The sequence below is a fragment of the Schistocerca nitens genome, chromosome 10 (genome assembly GCF_023898315.1).
Source record: "Schistocerca nitens isolate TAMUIC-IGC-003100 chromosome 10, iqSchNite1.1, whole genome shotgun sequence".
In the NCBI taxonomy this organism is placed as follows: domain Eukaryota; kingdom Metazoa; phylum Arthropoda; class Insecta; order Orthoptera; family Acrididae; genus Schistocerca; species Schistocerca nitens.
The window spans coordinates 157,188,156-157,216,036 of record NC_064623.1 but is presented as its reverse complement, the minus strand read 5'-3'; the positions used below and the strand labels follow the sequence as shown (position 1 = coordinate 157,216,036).

Below are 27,881 nucleotides of genomic sequence, written 5' to 3'. Positions count from 1 at the left end.
CCTCTGTATTGTTGACTGTTCTTGAATACAACCATACACATTGTTAGATGCCCACTTGGAGTGAATGGAATGAGAATATACAAATACTCATCTTGCATGCCAAGACTGCTTGACAGTACATCACAGATGTATAATAGTTAAAGTATTATGAAGATGATCAATGTAGATTGAAACTGGTGGTAATAAAAGACCATTCATACAATTGCTCATTCAAAATGATGTCTTTACTGTGACACTTGTCCATGTAGTGTATGAAAGAAAGAAATATTACCAAAAACTGTAGATGCTTGTCACTGACACTGCTTGTATGGCAACAGTGCTCTTGATTCATGCAGCATGAAGCAAACTTATTTATTAATGGAGTTATGACTGACAATTCTCTACATTATTTATAGGTTTTTCTCGATTGAGGTGTAGAGCAAGGAAGTTACAATCTGGGAAGAATCCAGAACAGGTGGATCTGGATGATTTCCTTTCTTGCTCTTACAGTCACAACTTTGCTTCATTGCATTTGTAATGAACTAAGCTTCAGTAGCGAAAATAAGGTACAGAATGTTCAGAGGATTTTGTGGATAATTAAATAATAAGAGAGAGGTGATTGTGCAGAGAAGATGGTAGACATTTCTTAATGTTTGTATGGTTGTTTTGTTACTGGGAATGGTAGCTACTAACTTTCCTTGCTTATTTCCTTTTAAATTTCCTAACAGTAAACTTTCTTAGGTAAATAATTACACATGACTAAAATTTCTAGCAAGAACTATATCAAATTTGTTTAACTCTTACTGATAAATTTTTGAGGTGCATATTTGTCAGCATACATAAGCTTATTATTCTGAAGTTTCTACCTCTCCATAAAAATGATTAACATTTGTTATGTGGAATACACTGATGGTTACATTTCTAATTCTAAGACATATATTTAAGAATATTTGTGAAGGACTGTCTTCAGTCTTCATTGTTTCATGAATGAGAGTACCATAGTTTATAAATTTAACTTGTCATGAAGAATATTTTGTTGAATTATTATTTTTCCTGCTTTTTATATAGGATGTAATAACACTTAATTCCTCAATTAAGAAACTAAATATCCAGTATTTCATATGTTGGAAACTTTTATCTCTCAAATAAGTTGAAGATAATACATGATGCTGAATCACTTTACTTCAAGTGCTTATTTCACTATGGGTACTGCATCTGAACATGATATCTCTTTTTGGAATCAGTGTTGCTTATTTTGTAACTCTTGCTGTTTTAGGAACTAGAGTGACATGCTTTTTTTCATTGGGAGTGTTATGTAGTAAATTGATGTCCATGTAGTTTCCTCATTTTTGTTTTGTGACCTTTTATAGAACTGTTATGATAGTTTTTGCACGCAATGTCTTACAAATAATTTGTGGTGTGAATTATGCCAGAGATCACGTGTCATTATTCACATGTAATAAAAGTGATGTTTTATAATCAATTCCACATTATTGTATTCTCAGTTTTCAAAATGTTTCATATTTAAAAAAATGTTTTCCAGATTCAATAGACTCAATGTTTCAGCCTTAATGATACGATTTGGAATAACTTTGTAGACTCACTGTTTCCAGTGAATTAATTCTGCCTTTAGTAATTTTACACACAACATTGCTATTGGAGTTGATTGGAAGCACACAATGAAGCAGTTGTATTTTCTATTTCAGTTTGGGTCCCCATTTCAAGCGAAGCAACATTATTCATCGAGAAAGCATGTTCTGAAAGTTCAGAAGCTGACAAAAAGGACACCGGACTGTGGCGAACCAGATGCCAAGCGGCCACGCCCAGAACGGAGACAGGTCTGTGCGCCTACATACACTGCTTGACACTGGTAGGGAACAGCTGATACTTGCTAGGGAACAACTTGCAATTGCTATGGAACATGCGACCAATGATAGTAAAATGAAAACTACATTGAAGCCTGTGCATGAATGTCTTGTATGCATTTGGCAATTCATGCGGTGTGGTATTTAATGAAGGTTGTAGTGGATCCAATTAGGGCAATATTCCATCTGATACAACACCAAGCCTGCAAGACATCCTTTGAGAGCTTGCAATCATGGACTATCAGTTGGATGGCTCGAAGCTGGTCAGATATCACTATTGTAGCCAAAGTAATTGGTATGCCTAAAAGTGTCATCTCGTGATTAGAAAAGGCCACTGAAGGTGGAAATGCTATGTGAAAGCAAACTGGTGATCGTAGATGGATCACCATACTGCAAGAGAACCGATATATGCAACCCTAGTGACACCAAGGAACAGACATCTCATTGGGTTGTGTTCTGGGAAACCTCTTAAATGCACCCCATTTCAACCACAGCATTGTCAAGAGATAGTTCATTAGTGTAGGAAGCATGTTGGGTGGGTTCAGCAACAGTGGTCCAGAGTGATGTTCACCAATGACTGCCACTTTACCATGGCAAATGATTATGGTCACGTCTGTTCAGGAGTGCAGTAGGTCCTGACAGTGCCCGCCCACACGGGATTAGTGAGGTGCCGGAAACACTAGAAAGTGAAGATATGGAATTTACGGAATAACCTGTTTACTGCTTGGACCTGAACACTATAGATCATGCCTGGGATGCTATTGGCAGACATGTTCCTCAGCGACCACCCCCTCCCTAAACTGTACAAGAACTGAAAATTGCCTTGAGAGAGGAGTGGGACAATACCCCCCCTCCCAACGACTCCTCAACAGTTTGGTAACTAGAATGAATATCAGATGCAAAATGGGAATCACTCCTCAAGGAGGGCATATTCCTAACTGAGAGTCCCTTTATATTGAGTCGTTTCTGGATCAAACAGGAACATTATGCATGACTATTATCACATTTTCTCATGTGGTGAAATCTATATAAATGTATCACTCCATCTCAATTACTTGTGCACTGTGTTTCATGTCCTTCATCAGTGCCTGTGATTATTTCTGCCCAACAAAGTCTCTGTTTCTTAGCAGTTGTCAAGCAGTGTACTAGTAGAACCGATTTGGCAATGCACGTACTCCAATGACTAATAATAAGAGTGAATTGAGGATGAAATTAGCTGCAGTTTACAACCACTGTATTAGAAGTAACAATAATTTCCCTACAGACTACACATACTGTAGTTTTATACTCTGGTGCAAAAATTTAATAGATTTTTACCAGTGGACATCAGGCAAGAAATTGAAAATCCTCAGATTTTCAAAAATGAAGTAGAACAGTGCCTCACCAGTCATTCTTCATAAAATTTATCAAAATAATGAACTTAAGAGTCACAGAGAATTTACATCCCTAACATTTATTCGCATTACATAGATTTTTCACTTCGTCAGTATACTGACAGCTGTTACTGTTCTTTGTATGTGACATAAGAGTTTCCTTTGAAGGATTGGATAAAAACCGCTCCTGAGCAGCGTAGGTATTTTTATGTCATAATATACAAGTTTGTTGTTTCTTCGGTTTATAGGTGGGTTTGAGACAGCTCTCCACAATAGCCTTTTCATCTCCATGTAACTGCTGCAACCTACATCCATTCGAACCTGCTTACTTTATTTGTACCTTGGTGTCCCTCTGCAATTTTTACTCCTCCTACAGTCTCCCATTACCAAATCAGCAATTCTTTGTTGCATCATGTGTCTTGTCAACCTGTCCTGTCTTTGTCAGATTTAGCCAAAACTGTCTTTCTTCCCCCCGTTTGAATCTGTACATCTTCAATGTCTAACAGATCTGCCCATCTAATTTTTAGCATTTCTTTTTGTCCACATTACGTTACCATGCAAGGGTACACAATTCCAGAAAATGGTTCCAAACACGTAAAATATATAACTATATATGACGGTAGTGTCTGTTCCCGAAAGAACAGTTACCGTGGATGACCATGCAGCTTTGCTAGAAATGAAATGATAATTAAATGGACACCCTAGCTGCAAACAGGCGTTGATGTACTTCATTGGGGACACACATTTTCAACATGTCCCCAATGAAGTACATCAACGCCTGTTTGCAGCTAGGGTATCCATTTAATTATCATTTCACGTAAAATATATATTAGCCAGCGGAAAAATGCTCCTATCAGAGCACAGAAATGTGAATATGTTCCTGTTTATTTAAAAGTCTCTGACTGAAAAGTGGGGTACTTGCTGTGTCATTCTACCTTCCACAGCACCTTTAAAAAAGTTCCCAAAACTTTTGGCATTATCGTCTTTGATAGATATTTTACTTCACAATCTCTACTGGAAATTCTAGCAAGAAAAGGCATTGCAGGTTCAGGAACAATTATGAAATCTTGAGCACCACTGGAAGTACATCTCACAGCAGATAAAATTTTAAGCAGGATGCACAGGGGATCTCTGATGAGTCTGTAAGGCAAGACAATGTATTGTGTGTGATAAAGTGTTATGACCAGAAATCCATTTTGCTTGCATACCCAAAACTTGGACACTTTGTGAGAAAGTTTTGTCATGGCTGGCTCTCCCAAGGATCTCGATATTTCTGACCAAATGCCATCTACTCCAGGGATCGTGTTTTGACAGGTCTTTCAGTGCTCTGTCAAATTCTTCACACCATATTGTATCTCTTATTTCGTCGTCACCTTTTTACTCTTCTGTTATACTAATATTGTCCACAAGTTGTTTCCTTTCCATAAAACCTAATATACATAACTGGTATCGGGCCACACGGAAGTTGAATGTCTGCTGGAACAAATGGATCTTGATGGCTGATAGAGGACACTGTCACCGTGGCGCTGCACACGTCTAGTGAGTGTGCCACCGTCCCGCAATGTGAATACACCAGCCAGTAGTGTCCCTTGCGGCTGGCATAAATACTGCCGCTTCTCGACCACTCTGTCAGTCGTGTACTTCATCTGACAGCATTCATTACTATCTCCACTATACTACTGACTGCTCGCCGGTGACTTCACTTGATACTGGTTTTCCAGATAAAGAGCAATGATTCTACCATGTAGCTTCCTCTTTCATTCCTTTTCCCCGTATATCTCCTCCTATTGATGAACTCCAGTCACCCATCACAATTAAATTTTCGTGTCTCTGAACTGTCTGAGTAATTTCCTTTATTTCATCTTCCAGCTTTCAAACTCTTCATCATCTGCCAAGTAGACTACGTGGTTTACTGTGGTGGGTGTTCGCTTCATTTTACCCACATCTGCAGTTTATCATTTATTATTAGACCCACTCCCACATTACCTCTATTTGATCCTGTACTACTCACCTGACTAAAAGTCTTGTTCTTCTTGCCACCACACTTTGCTAATTGCCACTATATCTGACTTCCCCATTTAAATTATCTAACGTACATACTTACAGGACCCCAGTTTTGTTTTTCCTCATGACAATATCCTCATAAGTAGTCCCCTTCCAGGGATCCAAATGAATGACTGTTTTACCTCCAGAATATTTGATCTGAGTGTCTGGATGCCATCACTATTAAGCCATGCTTTAGAACTGCATGCCTTCGGGGAGGGAGACGTGTAGTTCCCCTGCTTTCAGCCCTTTGCTGCGCAAGCACATCGAGGCCATATTAGGTAATTTTGCAAAGCCAAATCAGTCGATTGTCCAGTCTGTTACCCCTGCGGCTACTGTGAAGGCTTATAGGAACCACGAGTTAGTCTGGCCCCTCCACAGATACCCTTCTGTTGTGGATGTATCTACAGTATGGCTTTTGTATCATTGAAGCACATAAGCCACCCTCACCTTGCCAGGGTTCACATTTTATGGGGAGCCTATAAAGTAATTTAGAAGTAATTCTCATTATAACCAGTTTTAGTAGATTAGCACTAGTCATACTTGTTTGTGGTTTAGCCAGGAAAGTTTGCTTCCACCTATTAATGTATAACTTCACTTAGTCCAAATGTCAGAAGGAAGACTCAGTTGATGGTGGAATTTTCAGATCAGAGTTTGTGTGAATGAATTAATGATTGAATGAAAATAATGAAGTAGCATTACATGAGAACTTAATCTCTTGAGGAGCAGAGCTATTTTACCAACATATTAATAATGAAATTCTCAGAACTGTGTTAGATCATTACAAACGACATATTAACTGTTGTACTGCCAAGATTTTTTTGTTTCACTGAGTTCCATTGTAATTTACACTGGATGTATTGGCAGTATTTTAATGATCTAACATAATAATATACATTACAACTGTTTAATGCAACAGTTATCATTGTATTTTCATAAATGTTACATTCAAGAATAAAAAAAAAATCCCCAGTGGTATTCAGTGTGATAAACAATGAATAAATTTTAATACAGTATGTTGTAAATATAAAACTGAAGAAAACATTATTGGATACAACTGAGTTACAGGGAGAAAGTCATATATTTCGAAAATAGGTGCTCTGAAAACAAGAGATATGTATCTCCATTGTGCATATTTTGAAAATAGTAACTTTGAAAACAAGGGACATACATATTTCCAGTGTGTATATGGGGTCATATTGACCCCAGTGGTACTCAGTGCAAAAATTATGTATAAATTTTAATGTGTTGTAAATATGAAAATGAACAAATCATCTTTGGATACAGTGGACTCAGAGTGAGAAAATAATACATTTTGAAAATAATAGCAGTTGAACGGAATGGACAGTGTCTTGAAAGGAGGATAGAAGATGAACATCAACAAAAGCAAAACGAGGATAATGGAATGTAGTCAAATTAAATCGGGTGATGCTGAGGGAATTAGATTAGGAAATGAGACACTTAAAGTAGTAAAGGAGTTTTGCTATTTAGGGAGTAAAATAACTGATGATGGTCGAAGTAGAGAGGATATACAATGTAGACTGCCAATGGCAAGGAAATCGTTTCTGAAGAAGAGAAATTTGTTAACATCGAGTATAGATTTAAGTGTCAGGAAGTCGTTTCTGAAAGTATTTGTATGGAGTGTAGCCATGTATGGAAGTGAAACATGGACGATAACTAGTATGGACAAGAAGAGAATAGAAGCTTTCGAAATGTGGTGCTACAGAAGAATGCTGAAGATAAGGTGGGTAGATCACGTAACTAATGAGGAGGTATTGAATAGGATTGGGGAGAAGAGAAGTTTGTGGCACAACTTGACTAGAAGAAGGGATCGGTTGGTAGGACATGTTTTGAGGCATCAAGGGATCACAAATTTAGCATTGGAGGGCAGCGTGGAGGGTAAAAATCGTAGAGGGAGACCAAGAGATCAATACACTAAGCAGATTCAGAAGGATGTAGGTTGCAGTAGGTACTGAGAGGTGAAGAAGCTTGCACAGGATAGAGTAGCATGGAGAGCTGCATCAAACCAGTCTCAGGACTGAAGACCACAACAACAACAACAACAACAACATTTTTGAAAACAAGGATATGTGCATTTGCAGTGTGCTTGTAGGGCCCAGTGGTACGAGGAGGATTAAAGTGGTGGACATTAGGTTTGAATAGATAGATATTGCTGGACTTAAAAAGAGTTCTTCCTTGACATACAGTGATGAGTAAGCTTGCTTATATTTCTTCCAAAATGAATTGATTGTATATTTTATTAAGATCTTTAACTTATTTTTGTTTTGTTGTGTAAATGTAAGTTGTTACCTGCATAGTATGAAAGTCATTAGTAATAAAATGTAAAGGAAATATAACATTTATAATTTAAGCTTAAGAAAAATATATCAAAAAATGTTACACTAAACACAACACTACAGATCATTAACTCTTTCCCAAAATAGTCTCTCATGCACCTCTGAAAAACAGTTTTTATGCAGTATGCAGAGAGAAAAATATGGTTCACAAGTTTGACACATTTTTTTTATTTTTCTGCAACCACTGTCCTCACAACGAACACTCCCCCCCCCCCCCCCCCCTCATTGTGACTGGAAGATTGTTTTTCCTCCTCTTTGGTGGTGTACAATCGTCATTACTTCTCTTCCATTTTCATTTATCATTGTCTCTGTTATATGTGTCAAGGAAAGTATCATAATCTTTTTCTACGAATTCCTTTGCCAAAGTTATCTTGCAAGCCATGAACTGCAGAATATTCTTTTCAGGGTCATTTAGTTTAATCGTGTTCACCATATATTGTACAAAGATGTTTGCAATTACTAATCAAGAGAATGAAAAATATTTCTTACAGTCCACCCTTTTGTTTGAGCGTTGTCCCTGTAATAGCTGATCATGTTGTCGGCAAGGTTTATGCCTCCCATGTTGAAATTGTATTGAGACACAAGTAATTTCTTGTCACCTGAATCTAAATTAAATTATTTATTTTATTTTTAACTTTTTATTCTCAGGCTGTACACTTAGTTTTGTAGATGCAAGCAGAATGGACTTCAGGTCGTACCATTTTATCACACATAGTACATTGTCTTGCCATACAGACTGAAGAGCCCCCTGGGCATTTTGCTTAAAATTTTATCTGCTGTGAGGTGTGTTTCTGGTGGTGCTCAAAATTTCATAATTGTTTCTGAACATGCAATGCCCTTTCCTTCTAGGGTTTCCAGTAGACAATAAAATAAAATACTTATAAAAGAAGATAAGTCACTGTTTCAAATTGCTTAAGTGCTGCGGACACTCGAACACCCAGATTATTGTCATCTGGAGAACAACAAAATGTTCTTTTCCCAGGTACACCTACAAATCCATAACAAATCCTACAGGAGAAGCCAAAACAAATTTATTTAATCCCTAATGATTGGGCTTGCCTTGAGCAAACTGCTTAACAGTGCAGACACCTGTAAACAAAATAATCTGTTTTCCAATGGCCAAAGTGGTTTCTTGTGGTAGTTTTATACATCCTTCTTTCACTCTGTCCATTAAGGATCTAAATTTCCAAAGTTTGTTTTCCTCTTCTTCTGAGGTGTTGTGGTCATTGACTACTTTTTCATTACTTTAGATAGCAAAATATCTATTTTGTATAAACTGGTTGGCTATAGCTGCCATCTGTGCTGATTTTTTTCAAGTACGTTGTTATTCTTGAGAATTAAAGACAATACATTAGTTTGATGACTCTTAAAAACACATACATTTCATTCACAGTCAATTGCAGTGACTTGCCAGTAATTTCAGCTTAGCTCATGTTAGTAAATTAAGTCTTTTCCTTCCATCATCAGCAATAAAATATTGTGAAAAATAATCCCATTCTACCCACATGTCCCATACATGGAATGTATCCTTTCACTGCAGGAGAAGGGATACTGGTGCCAGCAAACATGATATCAAAAAACCTATTATAGCAAAAGCTGCCATTAATGCCCAATAAACAAATCTATTTCTGCAATTTTGTCAAAGACATGATTGGAGACCGTGACTGTTACATGAAATAAATAGTTGATGATGTACAGCAACCAGCCACAAAATGATTTTAGGTTGCTTTACTGAAAAACTACCGTTACTGGTTTTAAATTTTTACAACTCATCAGAACGTTCCCCCCCCCCCCCCCCCCCCCCCCCCCACCAAAACAAACTATACATTGGTTTCTTGCGAGCTGCTCTAGGGTGAACAGTTATTCAGTCACAAATGTCTAATCAAAATGATTGCACTGCAGATTTGTAATTGAATGCAACTGAGATGCAGTGCCCACCTGGCACATTTGTTTTTGCAGTTTTCTTTCAGTGAAATGCATTCTCAAGGATGTTGGTATTTTCACAGTCAGAAACAATGGACTGCATTGTTAACCACTTTTGTTCAGTCACAAAATGAGTTTTCAATGTGCACAACATGTTTTGATTTACAACATATGAAACCAAATACATGGTTTACAAAGTACACGAGGGTCAAAGATGCTGCAATCCAATGATACCAAGATAAGGCATATTTTTTTAGGAAATGAAGCATAAGTTACTGTTATGTTACATCGAAAAAGTGTTTTAAATTAAATTGAGTGCATTAAATGCAGACAGAAATGATAAATACATTCTTTTTTTTGATTACAGCACTACAGTCTTACTGTTTGTAACATAAGAGATACAGATGTGGTCAAGAAGCATGTGAAATCCTTATGTTATATTTGAACATTGATGATTATAATACATTAAAATTTATTAGTATTTAGTGCCATAAATAATATTGACTATTGTAGGAATATACAATATGATTAGTTATGTGATCTGCAGGTAAGTGTTTATATTGGAGCATAGAAAGTAGTTTCTGGAAGTTTTTCAGGAAATTAGTGTTGGCCAATTCAGTCTGCTCATTTAGGATATTATCAGAGAAAGTGTTTTTGTGTGTGTGTATTTCTATTTTCTCTAACATATTTCTGTTAAATGCAATATTTTCATGTTACTTTCAGTGTTTAGTTACTATATGGTTTTCTTCTGCAATGTGGGTTGCATTTATTGATTTTTCATATTACATAAAAAGGATACATAGAGAAAACACAATTTTTCCATAGCAACAACATTACTGAAATAAAGTCTGACTCCACAAGGAAATTACAAACCAAACTTTGTAAGCTTCTAAGTAACAGTAACTTTTCACCGAATACATATGAAATGTGTAGCTGTATAACAATGAATCCTCAGCACTAGAAGTATGTGCACAGCCAAAGATCATAAAGAAAGCTGTCCTATTCTCCCTGTAGTTAACTAAAGTAGCAGACCTGCATATTTTTTAAGCCGTAAGCTGGAAGACCTCATTGCCAAATATTGTACATTGAAAATAGCACTACCATACACAACACCCGTGTGCTCATAGCCTCTGTTGAAGACATCCGCATCCCACCCACAGCTAAATTCGCATCACTTGACATAGTCAATCTGTACACAAACATTCCTGTTAAAGAGACTGTTAACAATATAAGAAAAAAATCTGCTTAGGTATAAGAAAGTTAGTACTGCAGAGACCTATGAATTCATAGAAATACTCTCACTCATCCTGAAGCACAATTTTCGTAGCTTCAACAACAAGTTTTACTAACAACATGATGGCTTGACAGTGGGAAGCAGCTTAGTTGGTATAATAGCTGACATTTACATCAACCACAAAGAACAGAAATATTAAACTTCCTGGCAGATTAAAATGGTGTGCCGGACCGAGACTCAAACTCGGGACCTTTGCCTTTCACGGGCAAGTGCTCTACCACTGGCATGTGAAAGGCAAAGGTCCTGAGTTCGAGTCTCGGTCCAGCACCCAGTTTTAATCTGCCAGGAAGTTTCATATCAGCCCACACTCCGCTGCAGAGTGAAAATCTCATTCTGGAAACAGAAATATTTCTCAGCTAATCGATAAATCGCAAAGAAAGTATTATAGTGCAAAAGATAAGTTGATGATACAATCCTGTTTTTTGATAGCACAGTGAAATTTATGCACTGGCAACAGACCTCAGTAAAAGGCATAAAAATATTAAGTTCACTGTTGAGCATGAAGCAAATAAGAGCAAAAATTTTCTTGATCTTAAAATCTCTAGCATTAACCATAAACATCAGTTTATCATCTACAGGAAACCCACCACCACAGATGTCAGCATCGACAACTGCTTATGTCATCCCAGCCAACAAGAAATGTCATATTTCAGGGCCATGGTACACTGAATGTAAAAGGTACCTTTGAATCACACAGATAAAATCACTGTAATTGAAACAGTTGTGTATAGTAATGGCTATAATCGTATCATAATAGAAAAACTCCACAACAAAATAAAAACAAACGCCACAGCACCACAGAACAACAGTTTACACAGTATTCAATCCAAAAGACATCAGCTTCCTGCAGAAGTCAAACATAAATATACAGTTATCCCATACATAGGCCCAATATCATAACAAATTGCAAACTTATCTAAAAAGAAAAATACTAATATCAGCTTCTCTACTAATAGTAAACTACAACAAAAAATGACGTAAATCTTTCCAAGGCCTCCCTACAATAAATTAGAATATATGAGCTCCAATATGTTTCATGCCCAAAATTCTACATTAGTCAAAGAGGCAGAATGACACTTTGATGCCTTAAGGCTTGGGAACTTGAACAAATTTACAGTTGCAGCTCACATTGCAGAAGAAAACCATTCAGTAAAAAAACACTGAAAGCAACAAGAAAATATTATATTTAACAGAAAAAGGAGTCATTACGGATAAGTTGGAGGGAAATAGAAATAAATACACACAAAAACACTTCCCCTGATAATGTCATTAATGAGCAGAATGAATTGGCTAACACTCCTTTCCTGAAAAACTTCCAGAAAGTACTTTCTGTACGCCAATATAAATAATATTTGTACACTTATTTGGAGATAAAGTACCTGATCTTATAATATTGCATGTTCCTACAATAGTCAGTATTCTTTATGGCACTAAATACTAATAAATTGTAATGTACTATCATCATCAATGTTCAAATAGTACATACAGTTTTCATTCCCTTCTTGCCCACATTTGTATCTCTATCATTATATAAAATATATCTAAAAACAAAGATGATGTGACTTACCAAATGAAAGTGCTGGCAGGTCGACAGACACACAAACATACACACAGAATTCAAGCTTTCGCAACAAACTGTTGCCTCATCAGGAAAGAGGGAAGGAGAGGGAAAGACGAAATGATGTGGGTTTTAAGGGAGAGGGTAAGGAGTCATTCCAATCCCGGGAGCGGAAAGACTTACCTTAGGGGGAAAAAAGGATGGGTATACACTCGCGCACACACACACATATCCATCCACACATATACAGACACAAGCAGACATATTGAAAATATGATATAATTCACAAAATCCCACATATTTATCATTTCTGTTTGGATTTAATGCGCTAGATTTAAAGTAAAGTACTTTTTCAACCTAACATAATAGTAATGTAGGCTGCCTTTCCCCAAAAATAATGGAGTATCTAGGTATCATTGCATTGCAGCATCTTTGACACTCCTCTACTTTGTAAACTGTGTATTTTGTTTGATATGTTGCAAATCAAAACATGTTGTGCACATTGAAAATTCATTTTGTGGCCAAATGAAAGTGGTTTAAAAAGCACTGCAACATTTGTGACTGTAAAAAAACATTCTTGAGAGTGTATTTCAATTTAAGAAAACTGCAAAAATAAATGCGCCAGATGGAAATTTCATGTAAGTTGTATTCCGGCACAAATCTGTAGTGCAACTATTTTGGTTACACGTTTGTAATTGTGAATTATTGTTTCTCCTAGGGAAACTCACAGGAAACCCATGTGTAATTTGTTTTGATAAAAGCATTAAAGAAAAAAAACTAAACATGAAAGAAAAAAACTATCTGATAATGAATTTTGAAAAATATGAAATTGGTAATGGTATTTTTTGAATAAAGTAACCTAGAAACAATTTGTGGCTGGTCACTGTATACCATCAACAATTTCTTTAAATCTCATTCTACTTAAAATAAAGGGGGGGTTTACTTCTAAGAACATATTCTCACATTTTTTCAAAAATTTCCTCCTATCATTGCCTATGTTTCCATTCGGAATCCCATCACCTATACTTTTAGCATCATTATCATTGGCATCATTTTCTTCTTCTTCTTCTTCTTCTTCTTCTTCAGCACTATCATCACTTGATGAATTGTCTGCATGTTTTGGCTCTTGATGTATTTCATCCACAACTGCTTGCTGCTAATGACTGCAATCTATAGGGTCATCTTCCTCATGATTGCAATAGCGCTCAGGTCAGAACATCCTCCGTTCACCAACAAATCTACTAGTGATTCATCTGTAAGGGCATCTTTCATAGTAAAACATATAGCGTATTTTAAACAGGCATCTAATCAGAATTGCAATGCTTTACAATATTTCACACACTCTGGTGTTAGGCGGTTTGATGAGTTTTGGGTTATGTGAAGATTTGTTTCTTTTTAGCAGTGAATTCCAGTGTCCATTAAAATGGACATCTACTTCTCTCAAAGACAAGCTGTGAAAAACTGTATTAATTTGTTAGTAAATTAATTATGCCTTCTTAGAAGCTAATATTTTCCAGTTATTTGGGTATAAAACATTATTTGCTAATAACCCATACACTCTCATCAGCCATTTTTGCCTTCCAAGGAAATTTTAAGATGGAAGCTCAGCTGTTCATGTAGTATGCACAAGCTCCAGCAAATGGAAGCACCAAACAGTCCACTCTGTTGAACAGTGGGTTGTGCTTAGCAAAAACTTGTATCTTTAAAAACGTACATGTCTATTTTAAGGAACCTAGGGACTTGGGGAAAATATGGGAAAAGCACATATGCTAAACTTGGAAGGTATCTGGAATGTTAAATGTGCCTAGATGTACAGGGATATTTGGATATTTGTATCTCAAAAAATCAGAATGCCAGTAACATTTGTTAACTGAATGGGAATAAGGTGTATTTGATGCGGCTCAGAGGAATAGTAATGTATTAGACATTGTTTGTCACACTGTTATAAAAGAATGACTAAAGGATGTTATTCTAGGGTTAGCAGCAGTAGTCTATGAAGGAAGTGTTATGATAGTTAAAAGCAAGAGAAGAGTAACAGCTAAATTTGATACCCAGAATAGTTTTAATTTCACATGGTATTTAGAAACCAGGAATGTCAGTGTAAGAAGTGGACATGTCACAGCATGCAGCTAGCAAATTACTGCTGAGCCAATAAATTACTAGTGACCACATTTGAGATGCATTTGCTAAATGCTGTGGAGCCGAAGTGCAGGGCGTGGTACACAATGAACAATGGATCAATCTGATTTCTGTGTATTATATGGGAAATGTGTAACATGTATTACACCGCCACCCCCCCCCCCCCCCCCCATCCCCCCTTTTTCTTTCCTACTGCTGTTTCTTTTCCCTAAACATATGTTTTCACTGACTGTTTTTGGACGTCATATATTAGCCTAAATGATTTCTTCCAACTTATTTAGGGGCATTAGTATTTTTGTTAATTTTATAATTGCAATGGAAGATAGCACTCAGTTGCCATAAACTGACACCTTTTCAATTCTTTGACTTCTTAGTTGTACTTCAGTCCAGATGTTATGTATATAGATTCAAGTTTTGTGTATGGTGTCAAGTTCGAAAGAGTTACATTAGTCTTATGGTCATTATTGCATTATGCACACTCTAAGAAGGCTCTTGGTGAAATGGTTGATAGGAGCAGTTAAATCGATAACAATCAGTTGGTACTGATCAGTATTGATTGCTCTTTTATTTTCAAGAATTCCAGTTAGTCGCCAACACTGTGCTAACAGTCAATAAATGAACTGATTTGAAATTCAATTACAGGTAACATTTCAGTGATCATTAACACCCCTTATCACTCCTGTTTTTGTGGATATAAAAGCAATAAACACAGCACCAATATTAGATGATGGCATTTGACATATTTTGATTCAGTCCCCTCATCAATAGTTTTCTTACAGTGAGCGCTTTGTTATTTCTCTGAGGAAAGACATTATCCAGAGAAGATGGTACAATATGAGGAAATAGAAAGTGATCTGTGTTAGAAGTGGAGAGTACTGGGATCTGTTACAAAAAAGATAAATTGTGTTAGTTAAATAACTACACAGATGACAGTTGATAGTCTACAATGTGAAATAAAAGTTGGCAGTGGAGACAAATGAGAAAATCTAAAGTAGGATTCGGTATGTCAAGATAGGTTCATAGAAAGTGATGAGGAGGCATATTAAAAATGACAGTGTGAGAATTAACATAATGTATGGGTGATGAGAGGAGGAGTGCGCACACACAACAAGTAATCACTGACTTTCAGTATGTTCTTGCCCAAGTTTGAAATATGCTGAAGGAAATGGCAAGTGTTACACTGTGAAGCATCAGTAAACTTCATGGAGATGCTTATCACGTAATGGGTACTAATGTGGTTAAGCTTTTATTCCATTTGGAAATGGTGTCTGTCCATTAATATCAGCATGAGGCATGGCTCCTACAGGGACAAATACTCCCATGTGTGTGTTGGCAGCAAACAGCCTCCAAATGTTCCTGAAACGTATGATGTCAGTCCATGAAGAATTCTGCCTGGAGGCTGGTGTGAAAGAATATGTTTTAACATTGCTTCCCAAACATTCTCTGTGGGTGGCAAATCAAGGGACATTCAAGGATATGTACAATCGTCAAGGCATTTGCAGTGTGAACTGAAGTGATGTGGTTTCACATTATCCTGCTAGAATGTCCCCACCAAGGGTTTGAAGGGTATTTCAGTAGAGCTAAATATTCTTGCCACATACTGTTGAGTGTTCGGCTTCCCCTTGATCACTACCAAATCAATCCTCTTGTCACATTCGATAGTTCCCCACACCATGATTCTGAGAGACAGAGGTTTGGGTCTTGAGAATGGGTGCTTTCTTGAACCTTTTGAAGTGATGCCTCCTGATTATGGCACAGTGTGCGCAGATAAAAATAGCAACCAACACAATAATACCATTTTTTTTTCACTTTTCTGTACAAATTGGCACCTCACCTATCATTGACAGAGCACACGAGATTTTAGTTGATTTAGCTGTCAACATGGTTACTGACATGCAGACGAAAACTTCAGTTCGAACCACACTGCGCTGCATATATGGCCCACAACTAGTCCTTCTGTATCTATCTCAGCATGAGCAATTTAAATACAAAACCTCTGTTGATCCATCATGGCCAGGGGACATGGGATGGTTAAGTAATTGTCAATGTCAATCAAATTTAGCAACAGGGGTATGACGCCACCTTGCAAACGTATGGTGCATGGCAGAGGGTATCCTGTACCACTACTATTCATTCGCTTTCCTGTTCCACTCGCAGATAGACCGAGATAAAAATGAGTGTCGATATACCTCCAAATAAGCCCTAATTTCTTGTATCTTTTGTTCACTGTCCTTAGGCGAAATTTATATCGAAGGCAGTAGAATCTTTCTGCAGTCAGCTTCAAATTGCGGTTCTCAGAATTTTCTCAATAGTGTTCCTCAAAAAGGATGTCACTTTCCCTCCAGGTATTCCCATTTGAAATCTCAAAGCTTCTCCATAATACTTGCATGTTGTTCGAACCTACCAATAACAAATGTAGCAGGCTGCCTCTGAATTGCTATGATCTGTTCCTTTAATCAAACCTTGTGCAGATCCATCACTTGAACATTACTCAAGAATAGTTCGCATTAATGTCCTGTGTGCGGGCTCCTGCCCAGGTAAACCACACTTTCCCAAAATTTCACCAATAAACTGAAGTCGACCATTTGCCTTCTCTACCACAATCCTCACATGCTCATTCCATTTTATATCACTTTGCAATGTGACTCGGTCAAGCTGGACACTACTAATGTTGTACTTAACCGTTATGGGTTTGTTTTTTGTACTTATCTGCATTAACTTACAGTTTTTCACATATAGAATAAGCTGCCATTCATCATACCAACTAGAAATTTTGTCTGAGTCCTCTAGTATCATCCTACAGTCACTCAACTTTGACACCTTCTCGTGCACCACAGCTTCATTAACAAACAACTGCAGATTGCTGCTCACCCTTTCTACCTGATCATTTATGTACATAGGAAATCACACATACCTGGGGCACTCCTGATGATACCCTACTCTTACGAACACTCACCGTCAAGAACAACATACTGGATTTTATTATTTAAGAAGTCTCTGAACCACTCACATATCTGTGAACCTGTTTCACATGTTTGTGCCTTCGTTAACAGTTCGGGCACAGGGCGAAGCATTTTTGTAAATCTAGAAATGTGGAATCTCCCTGTTGTCCTTCATTCATAGTTCATGGTGTATTGTGAAAAAAGGGCAAGATGAAAGAATGCAGAGTCTCGCAGTGATAACATTGAATTAAATGTTCTCAGGTTTCCAATTGCGTCAGTTGCTTAAAACTACACGAGCTTTCGGCCAAGCACTCCTTGGCCATTGTCAAGTGGTATGACTGCCAGTGGGCTGTTGGTGTGCCCTTATATACTCTAGCCGATGGCTGTGACGTCACTGCTGCCCGTGACATTGCCATATATGGGCGTATTTTGAGTCGGTGTTCGATGTGCCCTCTTCAACTGCACAATCGCTGGATCACATGCAGTGCTGAGCTGCAAGCCAGTGTCTCTATTCAGGGTGTTTGCGGTAATTTTTATTTCAATAGCTTCCTTTATTAAACTGTCCCTGAAGCTGTTAGTGCGAGCCACAACAGAGGTATCGTCAAATTTTATGTGGTAACCATTTTCTAACACATGCTCAGCTAACGCAGATTTCTCTGGATAGCGTAGGCGATAATACCTCTCGTGTTCTTTCCTGCATTGTTCCACAGTGCACACTGTTTGTCTGATGTACTTCTGGCCACACTCACAAGGTATTTTGTAGACTCCAGGTGTTCTGAGACCTATTGAATCTTTAACTGGTCTCAGTAATTGACGGATTTTCATTGGAGGCCTGAAGATTGATTTGATCTTGTGTCTTTTCAACAGGCGGCTTATCTTGACTGACACAGAGCCACAGAATGGCAGCAAAGCAAGTTTCCTTTCCTGCTCTTCGTCGGTGGTGTTATTCTGATATTTCTCAGAAATCACTTCTTTTGATTGATGGGCACTGTAGCCGTTATTCCTGAAAACCTTGCGTAGGTGGCTCAGTTCATGGGGCAGGTTATCGTCGTCTGATATTACTCTTGCACGATGCACCAATGTTTGTAATACTGTGCGCTTCTGTGCTGGATGATGGCTGGTGGCGTGCAGGTACAGGTCTGTGTTTGTGGGTTTTCTGTAGACGCTGTGGCCAAGGACCCATTTCGTTTACGGTGGACAGGGACGTTGAGGAAGTGCGGTGGATTATCTTTTTCCACCTCCATGGTGAACTGATGCCATTTAGGTGCTCCAAAAACTCGTCTAGTTTCTCACGTCCGTGTAGCCAAATGACGAACGTGTCGTCAACGTATCGAAAAAAACACTTAGGCTTCAATGTTGCAGTATCTGTGGCAATATCCTCAATGGGTAGCCTGTTGGCTCCAGCTGTTGCAAACCTCTTCATGGAGAATTTTCCAGGTCCATTCTTTTACTCTTCTTATATACAGTTGCTTGGGATTTTGCACTGGGCAAGAGGTTCATCATAAATGGAAGCTAAGTAAGGGGCCAATGCGCAGAGTGCTTATTGTAAAACCGAATTGGGATTCCGTCCGGATCTGGCAACTCACTTGTTTTCTGCTCTTTCAGTTGTTTCTGTATGCCAAGGATGCTTATTCCTGTGCCACCCATAAGGGAGTCAGTCAAACAATGCTATGTTTGTAAGATTTTCCAATGTGAACAGTTCCTTAAACATGAAATTTGAAACTTCGGCTTTCATTTTGGTATCTTCAGCTGCCTCTCTAGGCAGGTTGACTAGTGACTGTATGGAAGCCTTGGACCTGCTTAACGATTTAACATAGGTCCTGAATGTTTTTAGGTTCTTGGCCAGATTCGTTGCAAAGGCAGGACTGTATCAGTTGTATGCTTTGCGCATATATCTTTTCAGAGACACACGAGTCCCTACTAACCGTTGCCAGTTGTGATTTGTACATTCTCTTTTGAACTGAGACTGCAATAGCTTTTGCTTCCTCAGCATTTTTTGAATTTTGATGTTATACCACGATGGGGCTTTTCTGTCCTTAATCCACTTACTAGGCACATCCTTCTCCATACCGCAATTTAAAATTTGTTTAAACTTAGGCAATGATTCCTGTGTGTCCCTCATAATGGAACGAAGTCATTTCAATTCATTGTGTAAATGAGATGCTGGCAATGATACATCTGCTGTTTCTATCAGAAACACACTCCTAGCCTTCTTGAGTGATTTATTAACTTTAGTAACCACAGATGCTATGGTGGCGTGCTGCTGGTTGCAGACTTCCTTCGGACGATTCGATAGCTGTCACAGTTGAATCGTGTGGACAGTAAAAGCATCCAGCAGTTCACATGGTTTCACTCATACCTGTGACACGCATTCACCTGAATTCAGTGTCACAATCAACTTCAATAGAGACAATATTTTTGTCAACTGCAATAAACACTCCCCCTCCTATGCCATCTAACCTCTCTTTCATTCAGTGACTCACTTAATATATCAGAGCTTTCTATGTCAGGCCTCAGGCAGCTCGGTTCCAAGAATAATGTGAATATGAGAACTTTCCTGGATGGCAGTAAATTCAAAACTCTGATACAAATACAATGACAATTTATTGTTAAAATTTTGACCGTTGAAGTGTCTTTACTTGAACGCAGTCTGATTTCGCTATCTGTGTATCAACTGGCGAGTGTTCATCAGAGTACTTCAAACTACTACCAAGCCTAAAAAACCTGCGTGTGCTCTCCACAAGTACTCTGTTACCTGAGCAGCTGCTTCCTTTGTGTAATGTACCCTTGAGTTATTAATGGAAGTCCTACAATTCCCCACCTGATAAAGCAGGTCCAGAAATCTGCAGCCAAGACAGTCTTGTGGTATAGTCTTTCAAGAAGGACCCTGTGCATGCTGTTGTTGCCACACTGTTGTCTTCAGTCCATCTCATCATCACTCATTCTGCAGTCATTGCAGTCTGTCAGTGTGATACTTCTGTGTCCCTCACACCAATGATTTGTGGTCTTTCAGGATCTGAAAGATGACAGTAAGCTGTACATGTCATGTTCTGTGGACATGCTACATTGTGAGTGCCATCTGAAAAGTTTCATTAATATTAGACACATCCGATAGGAATGGGTTTCACCTGTACTGAAAATAAGCTCACATAAAGATGAAATTTTATTAACACATCCCACAGGCCTCGAATTACTTGGTCATAGCATTCATGGTGGGATTGTCTCCATTTCAGTCAGTGTATCATCAAAATATAATGTGGTCTCGCAAAATAAGAAATGCACAAGTAAGTGTAATCTTCAGTTGGCACTGATTGCTGAGTCTAATTTGCAACCCAATCCTGTACCATCGTAAATGCTTTTCAGATCTTCTGATGCCTGTCTGCAATAAATAGTATTGGAATTGTATAGGGGATGATACATTGCATGTCGTAACAGGCTACTGAATACTCAGTTCCTCCACTTATCTTTCCTTCCTTCCAGCACTCCATTCTTAATCATTTCATTGTACTTTGTGTAATGTTCATCATCCATTATGTATATTCATTCAGTCTTTGGAGTATTTAAAACTTATCATTCAGCTCCTTCCAAACTCTTCTGGCTTCAACATTATCCCTTTGCTAATGTCACATATGTTCAGCATTTAATTAAAGGTACCATATTGCTTGTATGAGAAGTTGATGTTTTTGGTAGTACCTCTAAGAAAGATGTTTACAGTGATATAAATATTTTGTGTTTCAGATCGGTCAGCAGACAACTCCTCTCCAGAACAACCAGGATGCATCACACCAAAAGGCTGGACGTGTCGGGTATGTGTAGCATGAAGCTATAGTTTTCAAAGAAGGTAAAATCCTAAGGTTGTTCATATGTGCTGATCATACCCACAAATATATGGGGCAATTCCAAATGATTGGTGATTACAAACAGTTGTAACTGTTTAATGCATAGTAATACATCAATAAGAACTGCAGGAAGTTCAGTGTTTTTCATAGTTCATAGATGTTCTACATGACTCCCATTGGTCACACAGACCACATGAAAATAAAAATCCATTTTGTGCTGTATATTCCAAAGCATATGCAGTCACTCATGCAAGTGCATTAGGAATGCCCATTTTGAGTTCTGGGATTGTTTCTGGCAAAAGAGGCACATACTCAGTCTTTCACGTAACTAAAAAAAGAAATCTGTGAGTGTCAGGTTTGGGGGTCTGGGTGGCCAAGAGCAGAAGACAGTGTTGTCGTGTCCAGCGAGACCGATCCAACTGTTCAGAAGATATCAGTTTAAAAATGTGTGCCAGCTTCCAATTCACTGAACTCTTGCAGCAAATGAATTCTTGAACTTTCTTCTACATTTTTTGTAATTCTCATAAAACTATCACTGTGAATTAAATACTTATAGCCATTTGTAATTCCTATATTCATATTCAATTGCTCTGTTTATTGAAAAGAAAAACTAATGCAAATTTTGTGAAAAGGAAAGATTGCTAATCGCTATATAGAGGAGATGCTGAGTCACAGAAAGACACAACAAAAAGACGGTCATACAAATTGAGCCTTTGACCAGAAGGCCTTTTTCTAAAGTAGACAAAACACACACACACACACACACACACACACACGACTACTGTCTCTGGTCACTGAAGCCTCTCAGCGGTCACACGTGTGCAAGTTGTGCTTACGTGAATGTGTGTTAGCTCAACATGTACGGCAGTGCTTTTGTTGTCTGTCTGCAACTCGACATCTCTATATGGTGACTAGCAATCTTTCCTTTTCATAATATTGTCATCATTCCATTCTGGATATTCCATTGTTTAAAAAAGATGTATTTCTTAATGTTTGTAATTACAGAATTTTTTGTCTTAGAATATTTATGATTAAATGTCACCAGCCATTATATGTCCTTTGTTGAAAGTTCGCAGTTATTCAGTGTATAAAGTTTATTGATACTAGTAAATGTTTTGTGGCATTGAACTTATCAGAACAATAAACTTTAAAGCATTTTGTCATTGCACAACAAATGACCTTTTCTCAGTTTTGGTAGTAACTGCCTGAACTGTTATCCATTAGCCAAAAGATTTTGAGGTCCATGCAGTCGCAGGGTCAGCAAAAAATTGATCCACATTCCTTATTGTTACAAATTGCATACCACAGCCATCACATAGCCTGTCAAAAACACACTAACATGAAACATTGAACTAATGACAATATTATGAAAAGGATAAACACTATAAGTAAGAGTGATTTCAGGTGTACCACAGGGGAGTGTCGTAGGACCGTTGCTATTCACAATATATATAAATGAACTTGTGGATAACATCAGAAGTTCACTGAGGCTTTTTGCCGATGATGCTGTAGTATATCGAGAGGTTGTAACGATGGAAAATTGTACTGAAATGCAGGAGGATCTGCAATGAATTGACGCATGGTACAGGGAATGGCAATTGAATCTCAATGTAGACAAGTGTAATGTGCTGCGAATACATAGAAAGAAAGATCCTTTATCATGTAGCTACAGTATAGCAGGTCAGCAACTGGAAGCAGTTAATTCCATAAATTATCTTGGAGTAGGCATTAAGAGTGATTTAATTAGAATGACCACATAAAATTAATCATTGGTAAAGCAGATGCCAGACTGAGATTCATTGGAAGAAGCCTAAGGAAATGCAGTCCAAAAACAAAGGAAGTAGGTTACAGTACACTTGTTCACCCACAGCATGAATACTGCTCACTGCTGTCTGGTCCATACCAGATAGGGTTGATAGAAGAGATAGAGAAGATCCAACGGAGAGCAGCGTGCTTCATTACATGATCATTTAGTAATCGTGAAAGTGTTACGGATATGATGGATAAACTCCAATAGAAGACTCTGTAATGTGCCGGGCTAAATCCTTTTATTAGTGCCTCTTAAAGTTCACATCACAAGCGGATGTATTGAAACATTTCCTCACCCAGTAGATAGTGCACAGTGTTCCTGACCTACCTTGCTTTGCTTATTCAATATTGTCTTCTCGGTAGCTGCATCTGTCTCACCTAAATCACACTGCAATTAAGAAGCCGGGATCCTAGATTATGTTTTCCAAAATCGAAAGTCAAGAAGGTATTCATTGTTGAACACTTATGACAACCACAGTGCGATTTGTTTGTTATCACTCACACACACAATATTCATGTGACCAGGCCTCTTACACTTAATAATCGTCACATTAGGTAGGTCAAAAATTTCCAGTCTTTAACAATGTTCACAATACGCCTTAACTGTTCAAAGCCGAATACAATTACACTTTTTTGGTACTGACCGGAAAAGTTAACCGACTTGTCGCACTTTTGCTCCATGAGAATCTGACCGAGAACTATCCGAGAACTGCACCAGCTCAGACCTTATATAGATGAGTGCTTGAATATTTGACTATTTCTGTTAATATATTATAGTTTATAATTTCCCAGGGTTAAAATGATCCTTTCTAATTGGTTTTGAAGTTGACTATTGGGTTTTATTACTTTAATAACATGAGTGAGCTGTATCAATTTAAATATGCAGAACTAACTTATGCATCCGCAGTGGGAATTCCCGACTTATAACCATAGCAGCCCTCTTGAACAATAATTTTTACTTTTTCAAATTTACTTAATTCTTAATTAATGCACTTACAAAGTTGAGACTGGAGTAATTTTACGTAGAAAAACAAAGGTAGCAAAAGTATCAAAACAGATCTTGGAATTATTCAGTAGTTTGGCCACAATTGGCACTGAAAGTCATACAGGCTACAGATTTCAAGTCTTAATATCTATTTAACTAATAGACTTTAGGTTAATTTAAACACTTTGCTGGAATCAGTAAAATTTAGGCTTTCTTTTGGATGCAGTCTTATAGCTGAATTCGATCTATTAGCTCACTCAATTTCACTTAATATGTATTGCACAATATACGTCATTGTTCATAACTTTTAATAGGATGCATTTCCAATAAAACTAATTAGCTCATTACTTTCAGAATAGACATTAGCATGTACTGAAACAAGAGATTCTACTAGGGGAATTTTATTTAAACTGTTTCTAAATTCTGTGCTATGAGGCTGAAGGCCACAGAATGTGTAGTCGGAATCTGAGTAGTGAAAATGGGGGGGGGGGGGGGGGGGAGAATCATTGCTTAACTAAGTTGCTGAAGGGGTGTAAAACCAAAACAGGATAGCAGTGGGCAATCCTGCTTCGTTACAACTCTGCAAGAGAGACGCTCAGTAGCTTGGTATGGGCTTTTGTTGAAGTTTCGAGAACATACTTTCACTGAGGAGTCAAGCAGTATATTATTCCGTCCTATGTATATCTCGCAAAGAGATCATGAGAATAAAATCAGAGAGATATTAGAGCCCACACAGAGGCATACCGACAGTCTGTCTTTCCACGAACAATAAGAGACCGGAATAGAAGGGAGAACCAATAGCGGTACTCAAGGTACCCTCTGCCACACACCATCAGGTGGCTTGCGGAGTATGGATGTAGATTTAGATATAGTCGTCATATAGCAGAGATGGTCAGTCGCAGGTGTGCACAAAGAAGAGACTGTCAAACAAAGCTTTCAGCCAAACAGGCCTTCATCAGTTAGACACCTCCACACACACACACACACACACACGCGCGCACACACACACACACACACACACACACACACACACACACACACACACACTGGCCTTGGTAGCCACACACTGTGTGTGTCTGATGAAGGCCTGTTTGGGCAAAATCTTTGTTTGATATTCTTTTTGTTGTGCCTATCTGTGTCCCGGCATCTCCTCTATATAGTTAGTATCAATTACCCTTATCATAATACTGCCATAATTTCATCATGAATTTTCCATTGTTTGAAACACTAAACTAAGCTATGCTTGAAGACATTTACACTGTCCGTTGTGATAGGAACCAAAAACCATGAGTTTCCCCATTCACATTAATGTTATTCTAAAGAAACTAAACTTTTGGACAGTCTCTCTGGTCAGAACTAACAGACAAGCAAAAACACCCACATACACACACAGTGGTATGTACATCTAGGTGTTTTAGTGAGTCTGTTAGCTCTGACATAGTGAATTATTTGAAAGTTTAGTGACTTGTACGTGTTAACCATTCAGGGCCTTGACTGTACATTGAGTGTATTTTTACTCCTTCCATTATTTGTATTTCACCCAGGACTTTTCCTTATTTTCTTATTTCTCCAGTGTGGTGCAAGTGAAGCATCTGTCTTCAATCACTTGATGCTGTTGAACATCCATAATACACCAATATAGTATCCTGTTGCACATTCATACGTGTGTGTGTGTGTGTGTGTGTGTGTGTGTGTGTGTGGGCGCGCACGCACGCGCGTTTTAGTTACAACCTGTTGTAGTCATTTATGAAACTATTTTTGCTGGTTTTAGGGTATCTGGGCCAACAGACAAACCCAACTCAGTGCATCCGGAGGCTACTGCGAATACTAATGATGGAAGGTAAGCAAGTAGCAGACATACTTAGTAAAACTTGAACATAACATTACTGAAATGAGATTATAATTGCTCATTGTCCTATGCAATTGAGTGACAGTGTAAACCATTTTGCAGTAGATAACTAGTCTGTGTCAAGGTCGCAACATGTATGGAAAATTGGGAATTTTCAGGTTTTCAGGAGAACTGAATTTACTGGTAAAGTGAGAAATCTCAGGGCCTTTTGCGTGACTCTAGGGAGAGTAGATCTATTCATTGTCAGGATGAAATTGAGATTCTGTTTCAGAAAGAATTGGCTGTGGGGACGCATAAGGAAAGGTGAAGAAGTGCATTGCATTGTTGTAATGTTTGTTGCTAGATCACAGCTACCTGTGGCACACTTGCTAGTCTTGAGGAATCTTTGTTATGGTTTGTGGATTCTCAGGTGCCTGGTTCCTTTCTCATCACATGATTGCGAGTGCAATGGAATATAACGTGTGTGAGGGTGTGTTGCGTAACTGTGAATTTATCATTTACACAAAAGCAAACTTTTTAAAATGTGATGCACCATTGGTACCAGAGGCTGTTGATATTACATTCCAGTGTAAACAATTTGAAGTATGCTACTATGAGAATTTCTTGTATTCTTGAGATAACTGAACAATCACATTACACGGGACAGAAGAGCGACAGACGGATGTAATGAATGGATTTCCAGGGATGACACAAGCTTATAACTTTCAGAATAGTTTGTAAAACTGTAAATTCTAGCTGAGCTCAGAATAACCACTAATAAGTGACTTGGCAGCTTTAACAAAATTTCATTTCTGTGCATCATTAATAATGTCAGTCTTATTATATGTGCAGAAGTACACTCCTGGAAATTGAAATAAGAACACCGTGAATTCATTGTCCCAGGAAGGGGAAACTTTATTGACACATTCCTGGGGTCAGATACATCACATGATCACACTGACAGAACCACAGGCACATAGACACAGGCAACAGAGCATGCACAATGTCGGCACTACTACAGTGTATATCCACCTTTCGCAGCAATGCAGGCTGCTATTCTCCCATGGAGACGATCGTAGAGATGCTGGATGTAGTCCTGTGGAACGGCTTGCCATGCCATTTCCACCTGGCGCCTCAGTTGGACCAGCGTTCGTGCTGGACGTGCAGACCGCGTGAGACGACGCTTCATCCAGTCCCAAACATGCTCAATGGGGGACAGATCCGGAGATCTTGCTGGCCTGGGTAGTTGACTTCACCTTCTAGAGCACGTTGGGTGGCACGGGATACATGCGGACGTGCATTGTCCTGTTGGAACAGCAAGTTCCCTTGCCGGTCTAGGAATGGTAGAATGATGGGTTCGATGACGGTTTGGATGTACCGTGCACTATTCAGTGTCCCCTCGACGATCACCAGTGGTGTACGGCCAGTGTAGGAGATCGCTCCCCACACCATGATGCCGGGTGTTGGCCCTGTGTGCCTCGGTCGTATGCAGTCCTGATTGTGGCGCTCACCTGCACGGCGCCAAACACGCATACGACCATCATTGGCACCAAGGCAGAAGCGACTCTCATCGCTGAAGACGACACGTCTCCATTCGTCCCTCCATTCACGCCTGTCGCGACACCACTGGAGGCGGGCTGCACGATGTTGGGGTGTGAGCGGAAGACGGCCTAACGGTGTGCGGGACCGTAGCCCAGCTTCATGGAGACGGTTGCGAATGGTCCTCGCTGATACCCCAGGAGCAACAGTGTCCCTAATTTGCTGGGAAGTGGCGGTGCGGTCCCCTACGGCACTGCGTAGGATCCTACGGTCTTGGCGTGCATCCGTGCGTCGCTGCGGTCCGGTCCCAGGTCGACGGGCACGTGCACCTTCCGCCGACCACTGGCGACAACATCGATGTACTGTGGAGACCTCACGCCCCACGTGTTGAGCAATTCGGCGGTACGT

The 27,881-nt window shown here is 38.7% G+C and overlaps 1 protein-coding gene across 1 annotated transcript in view; it reads left to right on the top strand.

The window, feature by feature from the left end:
• The window catches only part of LOC126210307 (basic proline-rich protein-like), a 94,143-nt gene that overhangs the window by 62,117 nt on the left and 4,145 nt on the right, over positions 1-27,881 (top strand). The window contains exons 5-7 of the mRNA XM_049939503.1: positions 1,686-1,817; positions 21,212-21,279; positions 25,878-25,946. Coding sequence (XP_049795460.1) covers positions 1,686-1,817; positions 21,212-21,279; positions 25,878-25,946 — 269 coding nt within the window. The remainder of the gene's footprint in view (positions 1-1,685; positions 1,818-21,211; positions 21,280-25,877; positions 25,947-27,881) is intronic.